At 35.3% G+C, this 16,787-nt stretch overlaps 1 protein-coding gene across 5 annotated transcripts in view; it reads left to right on the top strand.

Moving 5' to 3' along the window:
• The window catches only part of SLC9B1 (solute carrier family 9 member B1), a 78,877-nt gene that overhangs the window by 39,779 nt on the left and 22,311 nt on the right, over positions 1 to 16,787 (top strand). For 4 of the 5 annotated variants that reach the window (XM_053666430.1, XM_037167918.2, XM_053666429.1 and 1 more), the window contains 4 exons: positions 1,129 to 1,299; positions 2,531 to 2,673; positions 3,739 to 3,866; positions 14,030 to 14,205. In XM_053666430.1, coding sequence (XP_053522405.1) covers positions 1,129 to 1,299; positions 2,531 to 2,673; positions 3,739 to 3,866; positions 14,030 to 14,205 — 618 coding nt within the window. The remainder of the gene's footprint in view (positions 1 to 1,128; positions 1,300 to 2,530; positions 2,674 to 3,738; positions 3,867 to 14,029; positions 14,206 to 16,787) is intronic. The other variant, XM_053666431.1, reaches the window with a different exon arrangement.

Here is a 16,787-nt window from a genome sequence, read left to right as displayed (position 1 = left end):
AATTTCAATACAAAGATTTATTCTGCTCCTGTTAAGAAATTTGACACCCTGCGACTGAGATCTTCCATAAATTTGAGAACTTACAACAGCCAGTCATCATCTTATTCTTGATGGAAAATCTCCTTCAAGATATAAAGTGAAGTAAATTTCATATTGCCATGACATTTTTAAAATGTCATATACTGTGAGAAATATTTAGAACTTAAAAGGATGCACATATAGTTTTAAAATATTTTTAAATGAAAAATTTTGTTTATAACGTCCCATAAATTGACAGGGATTTTGGAATATATGTTCAACAGATATTTCCTCAACTCAATTAACAAGCAACATTAGTCTACACCAATAATTTTTAACTTTTTCACCTGTCACATGTAAACATTGCTAAAATCCAGTGGCACACCAAAAATATACATATTTTGCCAGTCTGACAAAAATAGGTATAATTTTGACTGATTTACAAAAAAAATAAAAACAATAGTACCCTTTTCACTTTAAAGTGACTTTTTAAAAAATCAGGTGCCTATACTTTTTTGTGAGAAAGTCTGGTATCAAGAGTTAACCAATAGTGTGCAATTTTATTATGTAATGTGACCAGTTAGATGCAAATCTATTATGTGATCTATATACTTATGGTTCAAGACAAGGCATTCACACCAGATGGCTATTATTGGGTTGGCTGTTGTCATTTTTTTTTCATTCGGCAATTTCAGGCACAGGCAAACACAGGGCCCTCAGGCCAAATCCGTCCCTCCACCGTGTTTTATCCTGCCCAGCACCTTGTTTCTACCCGGCGGCAGTGCTGAGCTCTCACTTAACTGTTAAGGAGTAGTTACATTTATACAGTCCAAAATTACATTTGGCCCTTTAAAGGCAACCGAGAGGCTGATGTGGCCCCTGGTGAACATGAGTTTGACACCCCTGATCTAAGGGAAAAGAGGCCAGTGCCCCTGACTAAGTAGTCTAGTATTGCAGGTTTAAAAAATTCTTATGGCGTACCAGTCGCGAATCGATGGTCTACACTATGTACCATTAGATAAGACAGGCTATTCATAGGATATTTGATAAAATAGAATTATCATTTAGATGTATATGTCTGTATATACATATAGATTTTTTGTATTTCAGGAGTTTTACATGTTACGATATGGTGTGCAGTCTGGTCAGTCTCGGGCCCTCACGTTTTCTTTGATGGAAATTTATTTGGACTATTAATTACCTTTTATAGCGCCATAATGGGGGGCAAACTTTTGGAACTCATTAAAATACCATCAGTGCCTCAACTTCCACCTCTCCTTGGTAAGGGTATAATTAGCCCTAATTTCTTTTTTATTCACTTATATGTAAATTATGCATGTATGCTAGTCAAAGTAAATATAATTTAGAAATGTTTTAATGTAATACTATTTATATAGCTTCTTTCTATGTGTATGTACTGTATATGTGTATATATAGCTCATTTATAGAAATATTTATTCTCTCTATACATATATATCTCCAGATATTTTTCTAAAATATTTTAAAATAATTTAAATATATTCAATTTATGATTCTTGTTGCTTTATCATTTAATAGAATACTTTTTACTTAATTTTAAATGTATTATAGAAAAGGGAAATTTTGGAAAAGACTGAATTTTTCTGTAGATAACCTAACTCATATACAATTACAAGATTCAAATATTATAGTATCTGAGGCACCAAAAAGTCTCATGGTTTTTGAGTAAGGTGTTTGGGCATCTTCATTATGTGTATCCATAGATACATCATCTGCCTAACCAGGGTCATACCCTATTCTTCATCCCTTTAGTACATAACTAACTATCCAGGTGGACAGAGGAAAATACATAGAAGAAGTTCTATCAGAGGTGTCTCATATCTTCTACACATTCAATATATTCAAGTGTTCTGTAGAATGTACATGAAAATAATCTCTCCATTTTATCTCGAACACCCTTTCCATAACACTTTTTCAGCACTTTTTAAGTATTTGTTGAATCTCTTTCCCTCCTCTTCAAAACTTTGACTCTTGCCCTAGCGAAAACTATCTGTTTCCAGCTATATCATGGACTGTGTCAGAGGCTTTTAATTGGCCTCTCCTCCAATTTTATGTCTCTCTAATTCACCAAGGTCATCACATAGAAAATACAAGGTTCATTATCTCACTTCCTGCTTAAAACTTTCCCATTATGCCTTACTCAGCTAAAACAGGTGACTGTCTAGTCGGGTTAGCTATTAACAATCTGATGCTTCCTGTTCATTCTCCGACTCTGATCCTTGCCCTTTGTGTTTCATCATCACTGGATTACTAGTTTTTCCCCATTGAGATATATCACTTTTCTGTCTCCTTCTTTATGCTGTCTCCTCCACTTGTGTTGTGTAACTTGCCCTTCACCAAAGTAATGAAAAATATAGTGTGTTTGAACATGGGAAATTGAACATTTCTGTTTTCTCTGTTGGAATAAAATGAACTGAATCAGACTTTATTTATTGGTTTGTTTGTTTGTTTGTTTGTTTGTTTGTTTTTGAAGGGATGTTACTGGCTGGCTTTACCATCAGAAATGTTCCATTGTTCAGTAAGTTCGTCCACATTAGCAACAAGTGGTCTTCAACTTTAAGAAATTCTGCCCTTACCCTTATCCTAGTAAAAGCTGGACTTGGACTTGATCCACAGGTAAATTTCTAATTGTAACATGAGTAAAGTAACTTTAAATATTAGAGGCTGATAAAATGAAAAAGAGGAAGAATTTTTGTTGTGGCTGTTTCAAGTAGTGTCTGTGAATAAAACCAAAATAAAAAACAAAAGTTTGCAGAAGTGTTGACACCTTAATTTCTACCTCTTGTCTTCATTATTACTGATATGAAAAGAAATCACTAGAATGTAAGATCTCCATTAAAAATATCCTTTAATTGTTTGTGTAGAGATTGATGACCCTTGTGCAGCATTTGTAAGTATTATTTGGGAGTTGTGGCTCTTCTATGGAGAACTACTTGCTTTTTAGGTAACAAAGGATAAGGTCACCCTTCACCATAAAAGGATCTGCTTCTGTTTTGTTTTATTTTTTCAGAGAGATTAAGAATTTCAATAATATTTTTATTTATGTCTTTGTTCCTGATTATCTTTGCATAATTGTAAAAGCTAATGGATTATAAATCTATTTGGATTTTTTAAAGAGTCGCATAACAGCTTCTCAAATAGATGTGGCAAATGTATGTTTAGTGGTATAATATATCAATAGCATGAATAATTATAAACCGTGATAATTTATTATATTCTCCAGTAGAAAATTTGAACCAATTAAAAAAATTAAAAGTTCTCCCTTTTAGTTAATTATGCAGTTTTCAAGTGATTTTTCTCCTTTTTCATGTTAATACTTTCTATTTACAATTATTAAGTTAATCAAACAGTTCATGTCTGAAAGTTAACTGGTGGATATATACCTGTACTTTCATTATACTATTTATTAGGAAGATCAAGGAGGGTAGAACTCATTATTTAATCACAAAGAAACAAATCCTTATTAACAATTAAAATATAACAATGTTTTTTAAAACATGCAAACTTTATCATCCAGTCTATGATGACACATAAAATTATCTGTATTAGCATGTCAAGCCTAATGGAATAATCAGGAAGATTGAGTTTAGTAAACAACTAAGTATATTTTAATATTTCCTTAAATTATTTTCTTGCTGGCCACGATAATTTTCTCCAAATCTGACTGTGTTTGTATTTCAGGCTCTGAAGCGTTTGAGGAAGGTTTGTCTAAGACTGTCTGTGGGTCCCTGCCTCATGGAAGCCTGTGCAGCTGCTGTCGTTTCCCACTTCCTTATGAATTTTCCCTGGCAATGGGGATTTCTATTAGGGTAACTTTTCCTCATTTTCTCTATGAAAACATTTAGTTAAGGATGCTTGGTTAAAATTATTGATATGTTCAGAGTACTGAATAGACGAGCTTTTCATTAAAATTATTTTCACAGTGGTAGAAATCCCTGGACATTGGTTGGTCAAAAGCAGAATTATATTCTAAATCTCCCATATCTTTGACAAACATGCATAGTCCCTAAATGTTTAATGCCAAGATAATTCACTTCATCACTTTATTCAATCTCTCTTATGTTGTAATCTATCTCTATTTTTAACCTATCTAACGGCCTCTCCCTTATACACCACATGTATGTATAAATAATACATACATGTGGTGTATAATGTTCTGTAGAATGTCGATAAAAATAATCTCTCCATTTTATCTTGAATGCCCTTTCTATGTCCGTAACACTCTTTCAGCACTTTTTAAGTTTTCATTGAATCTCTTTCCCTCCTCTTCAAAACTTTTACTCTTGCCCTAGCGTAAGCTATCTGTTTCCAGCTATATCATGGACACTATATCATGTATGTATTATCTATACATACATGTGAGAGATTTTGTATTGATGTAAATGTTATAACAAAAAAATAAACAACTAACTTTCCCTACATCCAATATCCCATCTATTACTTTCCAACATCCATTTTTCTTCATGTCCAAATCCTTCAGAATAATAGTCTGCCATCCTATCTCTGTATCCTGAACTCCTCTACATTTTTCCAGCCACTTAACTTTTGCTTCCATATATTTGTTTGGGTGAAATTTATAGCAAAGTTCACCCCTTATACTTACTGCCATATTCAATTAATTTTTAATTACATTTTATTATAAAATACCCAAATGTATTTTCCTTTTGAAAAATTAGAACTTTTCGAGTAAAAGTAAAAAGTCTTTTGACCGTGCCTCTAAATCCTACTGCCCGTGCCCCTACCCAAAGTGACAACTCTTAAGAGTTTTATAGCATTCTAGACCTCTAGAAATAATATTCCAGGCTTCTCCATCTCCATAGAAAAGGGACTATTGTTTCACATATTTTTGTGTCAATCATATCTCCTATCTGTGACTAACCTGTTCATATCCATGGTCCGCTTTTCTGTTGAGTTATTTTTCTTTCTTACTCATTATATCAAATCTTTGTCTGTTATAGGTGTTGCAAATATCTTGTCCCAGTGCACCACCAGATATTTAACTTCCCTTATGGTGACCTTTTTAATCTAAAAAAAAGATTATTTCCAACAGATAGAGGGTTCAATGCATAAAGCCATTTACTTGACCTTGAAATCAAAATAGTGGGAGTCAGAACATAACTGCTTTTGGTATACAGAGTTTTTAATGTTATCAAATTCTCTTTATGATGACTTTATATGAACCATTCAAAATATCTTTTTACCCAATAATTATGAATATATTTGCCTATATTTTATTCTTATTACTTTTAAGTGCAATTTTTAAAATTCTTTTGAACAGCTAGCATGTAGTGTGTGAGGTGATCTGGCTGTACTCTCTTCCCCATGAATAGGTAACAGTCTCAACACTGTTACAGAAAAGTCCTGTCTTCCCAAGCTGATTTTAAATGTCAATTCTACCATGTAATAAATCCCACAAATTTGTTTCTACTCTTTGTATTGTTTTCTTCCAATTTATTTTATCTATTTTTGTGTCACCATTATAGTTTTAATCATTTTACCTTCACAAAAACAATGTTTTTTTTATATTGACTTGGTTTTTCATTCTAGACTCTGTCAAATGAAGAATCCTGGGAGGGCTTTAATTGACATAGAACTAAATTAATAAGTTAATTGGAGGGATAAATGACATCTTTATAATGTTGAATCTTTTATGTGCAAATGTGTAACATTTTTCCAATTATTCAGGTGTTATCTTAAACACTAGTGTTTTAATTTTTATAAAAATCTAGACTATTTCATAGTTTTGTTTTTAGATATTTTGTGTTTTTATTGATGTTGGAGACGAAATTTTTTCATAACATTTTCTAGTTAGTTTTTTCAGTCATGTATGAAAGCTACTAATTTTTAACAATCACTTTCACTGAAGTGTAGTTTACATAAAATAAAATGAACACACGTTTTCATTTCAGTGAGTGTTGACAAATTTTTATGCCTATGTAACCACCAGCACAGTTGTGCAACACATTTTCATTAGTCCACAAAATTCTTGGGCCCCTGCTCCAGTCAGTTACATCCTGGTCCCAGGCAAAACATAGTCTATTCTCTGTCACAACATATTAGATTACTTTTTAGAATTTTAGGTTAATATAATTATATAGTATTTATTCTCTTGTTTCTGCCCCTTTTTGGACACAGCATGTTGTGTTTGAGATGCATCCATATTAGGGCTAGTGGCTCATTCCATTGTATTGCAGAGTAATATCATTGTTGGAATACACCACCAACTTTGTTCATTCACTTGGCGGTGGGTACTTGGGTTGTTCTGAGTTTGGGGCTATTACAAATAAAGCCATGAACTTTTGCATTCAAGTCTTTGTGTGGACATTTGTTTTAATTTCTTAGGGAAATACCTAGGAGTAGAATTGCTAGGTCATATGGTAAGATAATGTTTAATTTTATTTTAAAACTGCCAAATAGTTTTCCAAAGTATTGTTGTATTTTATATTTCTATCAACAATGTGTGAAATTTCAGGCCATCCATATATTTTTCAGTATTTGATAGTATCTGCCTACTTAATTTTAATATTTTGTACTGGGTATATAGTGGTATCAGGTTGTGATTTTATAGTTTTTCATCAAATCTGGAGATATTTTAGCTATTATTTCTTAAGTATTTCCCCTTCTCCTTCTTCTAGAACTACAATTGCACCTGTGTTAACTGCTCGATATTATTCTGTAGATTCCTGTTAATTTATTTTCATTCATGTTACTCTCTGTGCTTCACTTTGCATATAGTCTATTAACATGTCTCCAAATTCACTGATTTTTCTTCTGCAGAGTTCAACCTTCTATTAATCCTATCCAGTGAAATTTTCAATTCAGATATTATATTTTTATAATTGTCACTAGCCATCACACATTTTTACATTTATTTTTTCCAGCTTTATTAAGTTGTAATTGATATATACTGGTAACATTATGTAAGTTTAAGATGTGCACTGTGTTGATTTGGTACACTTATGTATATATATATTTCTCTTTTGGGTTTTTTTATTTAATTATTGTTCAAGTACAGTTTTCTGTCTTTTACTCCCATCCCAGCTCACTCCCCCAGTGCTCCCCACCTCCGTACCATTGTACACTTACATATTGCAGAATGATTACCAGTATAGCTTAGCTAATGCCTCCTTCTTTTTGTATAATTGCCATTTATTTTTTATGAGATCAGCTATGATCTACTCTCTTAGCAACTTTCAAGTATATAATACATTAATATTAACTATAATTGCTATGTGTACATTAGGTTATCCTAACCTTAATAATATTATAAATGAAAGTTTGTAGTCTTTGGACCAGGGGCTTCCCACTTCCCCCACACTCAACCTCTATGACCATCATTGTGCTCTTCATTTCTATGAGCTCAGCTTTTTAAGATTCTGTACATAAGTGAGATCATAAAATGTTTTCTTTCTCTGTCTGGCTTATTTCACTTAGCATAATGCTCTTAAGGTGGTCGCAATATTGGTTTTTCCTTCTTCTTATGATTGAATAGCATCGTATTGCATATATTTATATCACTTCTTCTTTATTCATTCATCCTTGACGAACACTTAGGTTGACTCCATCAGTTATTGCATCTTTTATTTACGAAATTTCCGTGTGCTTCTTTATTCTATCTTCCAATTCTTTTCTTTTATAGTCATATTTTTTTAAGTCCTTAACAATATGGAAGATATTTGTAACAACTGCACTAACATACTTATCTGGGTCACAATAGGCGGTAGAGTAGGAGGATATGTCCTGCTTCTCCCCCTAGAACCAACCTGGGAGTACAACTAAAGAAGGGAGCAATTATCCAAAATAAACCGAAGAATGCCCGAAAAAGAGACCTTTAACCAAGGATGGGCAAAAACCACCCAAGACTGGTAGGAAAGGTGGGGACATAAAAGGGGCCAGTTCTATTCACAAAGGTGGCAGGCAAGGTTGCAGCATGATTGTAGGACCTTCTCCTTGAGAGGAGAGAAGTGAGACCCTACCTGTCCCAAACACAGAATGCTAGTGTCAGGATCAGCCAGGATGTAGCATCTAGTGGTGAAAGGCAGCACTGTCTGCTGGGGAGAGACAGAGCCCACTGAAGACAAAGCCACTATTTTTTTCTTAAAGAGGCCAAAGCACAGGTTTTGTGTTTGCAGCCATTCACCTTGAGCTCCAGCAAAGAGCAAGTGGTGCTGACTGGAGTTGCATGAGAAGAGTCTGGAGTGGGAGTCACTAGGGAGAGATGGGCTGGAGGGGAGGTGTGCTGTGGGGATTCCCGAGCTGGGATACCTGGACACTGCAGCAGTCATCTTTCCTGAGAAGAGCAAGCCCCTCCCAGGGGAAAAGCAATTATCTTATCCTGTGAAATACTGCTGGCCCCATCTTCTTGAATGCCGCTTGCCCCACCCTCTGGAATCATGCTCATCCTACCCTGTATCTTTTGTTTTGTTTTGTTTGAGTTTTTTTCTTCTTTTTCTCCCATTCCGATTCTTAACCACTACTGATGAGATACCAATATAAGCAGACTCAGGGGATGTCAGACACTGACTTTAGGGCACAGCCATTTTATACACTTTCTGGGAACCAGACTGGTGCATCCCTCTCATGGGTGAGTCATAGAAACACCTGCCTGGTTTCCTGAAGACCCAAAATCTAGACTCTGGAGGACCCACCCACAGGCCCACTAGGGGCTCCACCCAGCCAAGTTCAGGGAAAAATCCCAGACAGATTCAGACTACTGGCTCAGGGGTAGGGAAATATACCCACCATCTTCCCTGAAGTCTGAAAGATGCTTCTCATGGGTGATCCAGGAGTCCTATGCTCCTGTTTCTGCCAGATGCCTTCTCAGAAATAGTGGGGTCTTCAAATAGTCAGATTGCCAGCAGACAAGAAGACAGATTAGAGCAGAAGAAGACCCTGCAGTGCCTTGGGATGTTTGCTGACCCTCCTCTGGACCCAGTGCTGATAAGCTCCAGGTTTGCAGAGCAGCTTGGCCCATGCTGTGCACAGCCAAGCCCAGAGAAAACAACCACAAACTGTGGGTTGCTTGTAGCTTTAAATAGGCTGCTTAGGGCTAGATGTGGAGAGAGCACTTGACATTGGCTTACACCAGCCTCAGTCAGCATCAGAGCTGTATCCAAAAGGAGAAGGCAGCAGGGAAGCACTAAATTCTGCTGAGCCAAATTCCATTTTGTTCTTTTTCACTATTATCATTATTTTTTTCTTTTTCATAGCATTTTTCTTTTTCTTTTTTTCTATTTTTGTTGCTTTGTTTTTTTCTAGCTTATTTTACTCTCATTTTGTTTATTCCATTGTTCCCTTCTTATTTCCTTTTCTTTAATATATTTTATTAATTATGCCATTACAATTCTATTTCCCCCCTTCATTCCCCTCCACCCTGCACACCCCATCCCCCACAACTCCCCCTTTAGTTTATGACCACGTGTCTCAAGTTCTTTAGATTCTATATTTCCCCTACTATTCTTGCCCTCTCCCTATCTATTTTCTACCTACTATCTATGCTACTTATTTTCTGTGCCTTCTCCCCCCTTCTCCTTCTCCCACTCCCCCTGTTGCTAACCCTTCATGTGATCTTCATTTCTATGGTTCTGCTCCTGATCTAGCTGTCCTCTTAGTTTGCTTTTGTTTTAGGTGTGGTTGTTAATAACTGTGAGTTTGCTGTCCTTTCACTGTTCATCTTTTTTATCTTCTTTTTCTTAGGTAAGTCCCTTTAACATTTCATATAATAAGGGCTTGGTGATGATGAACTCTTTGAACTTGATGTTATCTGAGAAGCAGTTTATCTGCCCTTCCATTCTAAATGAAAGCTTTGCTGGATAGACCAATCTTGGATGTAGGTCTTTGGATTTCATGACTTGGAATACTTCTTTCCAGCACCTTCTTGCCTGTAAGGTGTCTTTTGAGAAATCAGCTGACATGATATCTTATTGTGGTTTTTATTTGCATTTCTCCAATGATTAGTGATATTAAGCATATTTTCATATGCTTATTGGTCATTTCTACATCATATTTGGAGAAGTGTCTATTTGGGCTTTTTGCTAATTTTTTAATTGGATTGTTTGTTTTTTGGTGTTGAGTTTTATAAGTTCTTTATAAATTTTGGAGATTAAATTCTTATCAGATGTATCAGTAAATATGTTCTCCCATTCTGTGTGTTATCTTTTTATTTTGTTGATGATTTCCTTTGCTGTGTAAAAACTTCTTAGTTTGATGTAGTCTCATTTATTTCTTTTTTGTTTCCCTTGCCTGGGGAGATACATCTGATAAAATATTACTATGAGCAATGCCCAAGATCTTGCTGCCTGTGTTTTCTTCTATCATTTTTATGGTGTCAGGTCTAAAATTTAAGTCTTTGACAATTTAGCCTAAGAAAGTATCTAGTTTCATTTTTCTCTATGTATCTGTCCAATTGTCCCAACATCATTTATTGCATGAACTATCTTTAGCTGATTGTATGTGCTTCCTTCCTCTGTCAAATATTAGTTGACTATAAAAGTATGGATTTACTTCTGGGCTATCTATCCTGTTCCATTTATCTATGTGTCTGTTTTTATGCTAATACCATGCTTTTTTATTACAATGGCCATATAGTATAGTTTGATATTAGGTGGCATGATTCCTCCAACTTTGTTCTTCTTTCTCAGAATCACTGTTGCTATGTGGGGCCTTTTATGGTTCCATACAAATTTTTGAAATATTAGTTCTAATTGTGTGAAATGCATCATTGAAATATTGACAGAAATTGCATTGCAAGCAATCTATAGAATATATCCATATAGTATAGACATTTTAGTAATTTTAAATCTTCCTATCCACAAACACAGTATGTACTTCCACTTATTTGTATCTTCTTCTATTTGTTTCTTCAGTGTTATAATTTTCCAGGTACAGGATTTTTACACCACAGGTTAGGCTTATTGCTAGGTATTTTATTCTCTTTAGGAAATTGTAAGTGGAATTTTTTATTTCTTTTTCTGTTAGTATGTTATTGGCATATAAAAATGCAACTGACTTTTGGATAATGATGGGTTGCCTCAGGCACTGGTTTTTGTGTTACCTTACTCAGGTCATTGACAGAAAAGAAGCTAACAAACTTTAGATGCCCAAGTTCCTCTGAAAACCTCCGGAGCTACACCTCTAGAGCTAATGCAGTACCACAGATGGACCCCTGGGAATGCTCCAGAGAAGAAAAAAGTGGAATTCTTCAGCTGGAGATAACATCCCCAAACCCAGAGAATACATATTTCAGAAATGTTTGAGAAACCCCCAGAATCTCTAGTGAGGCTGGTAGATGAAGATTTCTCCTTAGTGAAGACAATCCATAAAGACAGGGAGAGGTAGCTGGGGTTTTTTTTTTAAGATTTTTTATTTATTTATCTTTAGAGGGCAAGGGAAGGAGAGAGGGAGAGAAACATCAATGTATGGTTGCCTTTCATGCGTCCCCTGCTGGGAACTGGCCTGCAGGGAACTGGCCTGCAACCCCAATATGTGCCCTGACTGGGAATCGAACCGTGATTGTCTAGTTTGCAGGCCCGCGCTCAATCCACTGAGCTACACCAGCCAGTGCTGGGTTTTTTTTAATATGCAAATTTCAACAAAATGTAGCAAAGCATATGAATAAGTAGGAATTATGGCTCAGTCAAAGGAACAACAAAAACTCCAGAAACCAACCCTACACCAAAGAAATATGTGAATTATCCAACAAATAATTCAAAGTAACATCATTAAAATGCTCAATGAACTAAATAAGAACACAGACATCTAAAAGAAATCATGAAAGTAATGAATGAACAAAATGAGATTACCAAGAAAGATATGGAAACTATAAAAAATAAATAAATTATTGAGCTGTAGTATATAGTAACAAAATTAGAAAGAAATTACTACAGAAGATTAGTAACATACTGGATTAATCATAAGGAAGAGTTAGTAAACTCAATGACAAGGTCAGTTGAAATCAGAGGAACAAAAGAAAAACAAAGGAAAATGAAGAGGTCCTAAGGCACTTATGGAATACCATTACTAGTACAATCTACCCATTATGGGAGTTCTAGAAGAAGACAGAGACATGGTCAAAAAGTCTATTTGAAGAAATAATGGCCAAAGTTACCAAATTTATAAATGAAATGGACACACAAATTTAAGAAGCTCTCAGAACTACCACTTGAGTAAAATCAAAAAGACCTACAGTGAGACACACTATACTCAAACTATCAAAAGTCACAAAAATAATCTTAAAGCAGCAGAAGAAAACCAAGAGTTCTCGCAAGGTAATAATTGGATTTCTCAGCATAAACCTTGTAGGCCAGAATTGACTGGAAAAATTCAAAATGCTGGGAAAAAACCCTGCCAACCAAGAATACTGTACCCCAAAAACCACACGTAAAAGCTTCATGACATTGAATTTGCCAGTGATTTCTTGGCTATGACACTGAAAGCACAGGCAACCAAAGCAAAAATATGAGGGAAGACCCAAAAAAGGTAATTTACTTATAAAAAACTGTATTTATTCTTAAATTTTTAAACTTCAGTCACCTTCAAAATACTCTTCATTGGGTGCAATATACCTATCAAGACATTTTCTTCCATGGCTTAAAAGAGTTTTGAACTCATCGATTTTGATGCCTTTTAGAACTTCTGCCAGTTTTTGTTTTAACTTTCCCACATCAACAAAATGTTTCCCTTTGAGGACTTTTTTGTCAGGGCAATGAAAATAGTTGCTTGGGGCAAGATCAGATGAATAAGGAGAGAAGGCAGGAAGGTCATGCCATTCTTGATAAAAAACTACTGAACACTTATCGTGGTGTGGGCAGGTGTGCTCATAAATCACCCATCATGAAGTGGACAAGTGCGTTAAAAAAGGGTTTGGGGTTTTTTTTGTTTTTTTAAACTGAAGCTCAGCACAGTCTCTCACAACAATCACCGGCTGGTACACTGATACAGATGGGCTCCTAAAACTCACCTAGTGGGGGAAGCCTGTACTGCAAGGGGCCTGCCCACCAGAAGATAATTGCAGCTTTTGGGGGTCCCCCTTGTAGATAGACTGGGCTTCATCAAACTTGAAAACTTCTCCACAGCAAGTGAAATGCACAGACAATAGGTAACATATGAAATGGGAGGAAATGCTTACAAAACATGTATCTGAAAAAAAATCAATATTCAGAATATTTGAAGAACTCCTACAACTCACAACAACAACAAAAACACTTGACTAAATAATGGCAAATGACTTTAATACACATTTTCCAAACAAGATATACAAGTGTCCAACAAGTTTATAAAAGTGCTCAACATTTGTAATCATTAGAGAAATGCAAACCAAAACCATAAATAGATATCACTACGGTGGTCACTATTGAAAAAACAGAAAATAATTGTTGGCACAGATATGGAGAAACCCTTGCATACTGCTGTTAGGAATGGAATTTGGAAAACAGTTTAGAAGTTCCTCAAAAACACAAAACAGAACTACCATAAAATCAGTAATCCTACCTCTGAGTATATACCCAAAAGAAATGAAAGTAGGACCTCAAAGAGTTGTTGCAGCATTATTTGAGATGGCTAAAAGGCAAAAATAGGCCAAATATCCATTGACAGATGAATGGATAAAGAAAGTGTGGTATATACATTACAGTGGAATATTATTCAGTTGTAAAAAGAGAAATCTTTTAGAATCCTACAACATGGATGAACCTTGATGACATTATGCTGAGTGAAATAAGCCGGGACAAATACTACTTTATTTTAGTGATATGTTTAGAGTAGTTAAAATCATGTTAACAGAAAACAGCATGACAGTTGCTGGGGCTGGGTGAGGGGGCACTTTTGCCACTGTCAAATGACATTCACTCAAAAGCAGAATTTTTACCCTTGAAGTTGTTGCAGAGATGAATATTTTTGTTGTAAATTCTAATAAAAATTGAACCATTTGGTTAAATGGATGTTTTAAAATCGATTTTCAAAGCCTTCCTCTCAGTTTTGTACTAGGTGCTGTCTCTCCTGCTGTTGTCGTGCCTTCCATGCTACTCTTGCAAGAAAATGGCTATGGTGTGGAGAAGGGCATTCCAACCCTGCTCGTAGCTGCCAGCAGTTTGGACGACATCTTGGCTATCACTGGATTCAGCACCTGTATGAGCATAGTCTTCTCCACAGGTAAAGAAGAAAATGCAACCACTGCCACATGACTTACAGCTTTTGTTCTTTTTAAAAACATTTTATTTATCTATTTGTTTATTTTTAGAGAGATGGGAAAAGAAGGAGAAAGTGGGAGAGAAACATCAATGTGTGGTTGCCTCTCATGTGTCCTGTACTGGGGACCTGGCCTGCAACCCAGGCATGCACCCTGGTTGGGAATCAAACCTGCAACCCTTTGCTTCACAGACCCGTGCTCAATCCACTGAGCTATGCCAGCCAGGGATGTTGTTATTGTTCTTAGTTCTTTGAGTGAGGTTTATAGCTTTCCTTCATTTATTAACAAAGACTTTTTTACACTTAGCAGCTTTTTATTCACCATAAAAAGCTCATTCTAGACCAGGATGGAAATTTCAATGGGTTAAGAAACCACTACATCACAGAAATTATTTCATTTTAGTAGCCATATACTCCTATTAATTTGAAAGCCATTTTATTACCATTTATCTGCTCATGTTGCTTTGGAATTTTATCACAGTTTTCAATGGTAAAATTTTAATAGTAATTTTTAAAATGTACTATTCAATGGTAAGTTTTAAGTAGTAAACTACCACTACTACTAATCTATTCAATAGCTATTTTCGAAATGTATCTTTTGGTCATCATAAATGAATGGTGGCTTTATTATTAAGATAACTTAAACATAGAGAGTACAGGCAACCGTGTGCCTTTTGGTAGTGGTGGTGGGACAGGATCCTGCACCAGTTCTGAATCCCAAGGCAATATTTATTTGAGAATTCTTATGAGTTTATTTGAGCCAAAATGATGACAATTGCAGAGAAATGAAATCTCAATGGATTGAGAAAATGCTCTCAAAAATGACAGTTTTGCAGTTGGCTTTGTACATTATCATCAAAAGAGGAGACATAACAGGGTTACATGAAATCCCCGTTGGTGGTTGACTAGAGAGGTGCGAGGAAGCAATGTAAAATGAGACTGGATGAAAAGTAAAATGGAGAGACACATACTTCTTTTTCACTGGTAGGTATAGGATAGTTGACTATTAACATTTATAGCACAGAGATGGTATTTGGGCAACAAGATAACAATGAGGGGGCCTGGGGTCTCATGCTCTCATCAAAGATTGTGCTTTGAGTGGGTGGGAAAAAGGGGAATTACTCAGACACTTTAAAGTTCTATTGTCACAGATGCAAAAAGACAAGAGACAGACTCAGTGTGGCTGACCACTGTCGAGGAAGATACTGACCCAGGGCATGACTACCTGCTAAGACTTGCTTTTGGTTAGGAAGTTTTAGTTCCAGACCAGCCTATGTGGTTACTTTCGGTCTCTGAGTTTGTGAGGTTGCCATGCAGGTCTCCCCTGAGCTCGTTAGGTTTGGTACGTGGCCCTTTTCTTGTCCTCAGCTGTCATGTTGATAGCTTAAAGTCTGTCATGGTGGGAGTATTCATATCAAGGAAACAGGCAAAAAGTAGGGCATTCTGGCCTCTCCACAGAGAGACAGTTGTTAAACTTTTGTCATACACTATTGCTTCTAGGCCTTTGCATACATGGGCCCCTCTTCCTCAGGGTCCTATTTGGTCTTGAATGTCACTCTACAGAAATTGTGAAAGTAAAAATTTCCACATTTAGTAATCCTTTAGTTACCTGAAATGTTGGAAATCCAGTCTCCTGTATTATTAAAGCACTGAAATATTTTAAGTTTCTCTTGAAATCCTAAAATATACATTTTTAAAAAGGGAAAAGGTAAAAATAAAATTTGCAATAGTCATATCCCAGAAATAACAATTCTTAATCTTTTCATGTGAGTGTACATAGACTCTCTCTCTTTCTCTCTCCAAATATTCTTATACAATTATTGAATATTGACCATACTTGCTTATGACCTGAGTTGTTTTGCATTTAACTATATATAGCAAACATATTTCTATCCAGTGAGTATATTTATGTGATATTTTAATGGTGGCATAGAATTAAATTGGCCGCATCTTTTTTTATTATTTAATTATTTTTCAAGTACAGTTTTCTGTCTATTTCTCCCATCCCAGTGGCTGCATCTTAATTACTCATTGAAAACTGAAGTTGACTCCAATATTTTTTGTTAAAATAATACTTGATGGAACAGCTTATAGCTATATAGTTGTACATAAATTTAATATTTTCTTAACCTTAAAAATGTCATTGTTGAACTAAAAGTATATAAAGTTATGAGCTTTTGAAGCATATTACCACAATTGTATATCCTACTACATTGCCCAAGCTTGGCACTTTCTCTTCACCCTTTTCAAAACTAGCTATTGTCTTTTTTCACCTTTGCTAATTTGGTAGGTAAAGTGAGGTCTCTTTAAATGAAGTATTTTCACTACTACTGATATTAAACAAATGTTTGTGTTTATCGGTCATTGGCATTTTAGCATGTCTTCTAAATTGCTTTTCTTGAGATATTTTGCTTCATATTATAGGAGTGTCTTTTTGTTATTTTTCATTTGTCAAGATTCTTCATAAAATTAAGAATGATAACCCTTCGTTTTATATTCTTTAGTTTCCCCCATTTTTTTTATCATCACCTGAGAGTATGTTTATT

The sequence above is a fragment of the Artibeus jamaicensis genome, unplaced genomic scaffold, assembly GCF_021234435.1.
Source record: "Artibeus jamaicensis isolate MK-2021 breed Jamaican fruit bat unplaced genomic scaffold, CSHL_Jam_final contig_452, whole genome shotgun sequence".
Lineage (NCBI taxonomy): Eukaryota > Metazoa > Chordata > Mammalia > Chiroptera > Phyllostomidae > Artibeus > Artibeus jamaicensis.
This window is presented reverse-complemented; position numbering and strand designations above follow the sequence as displayed.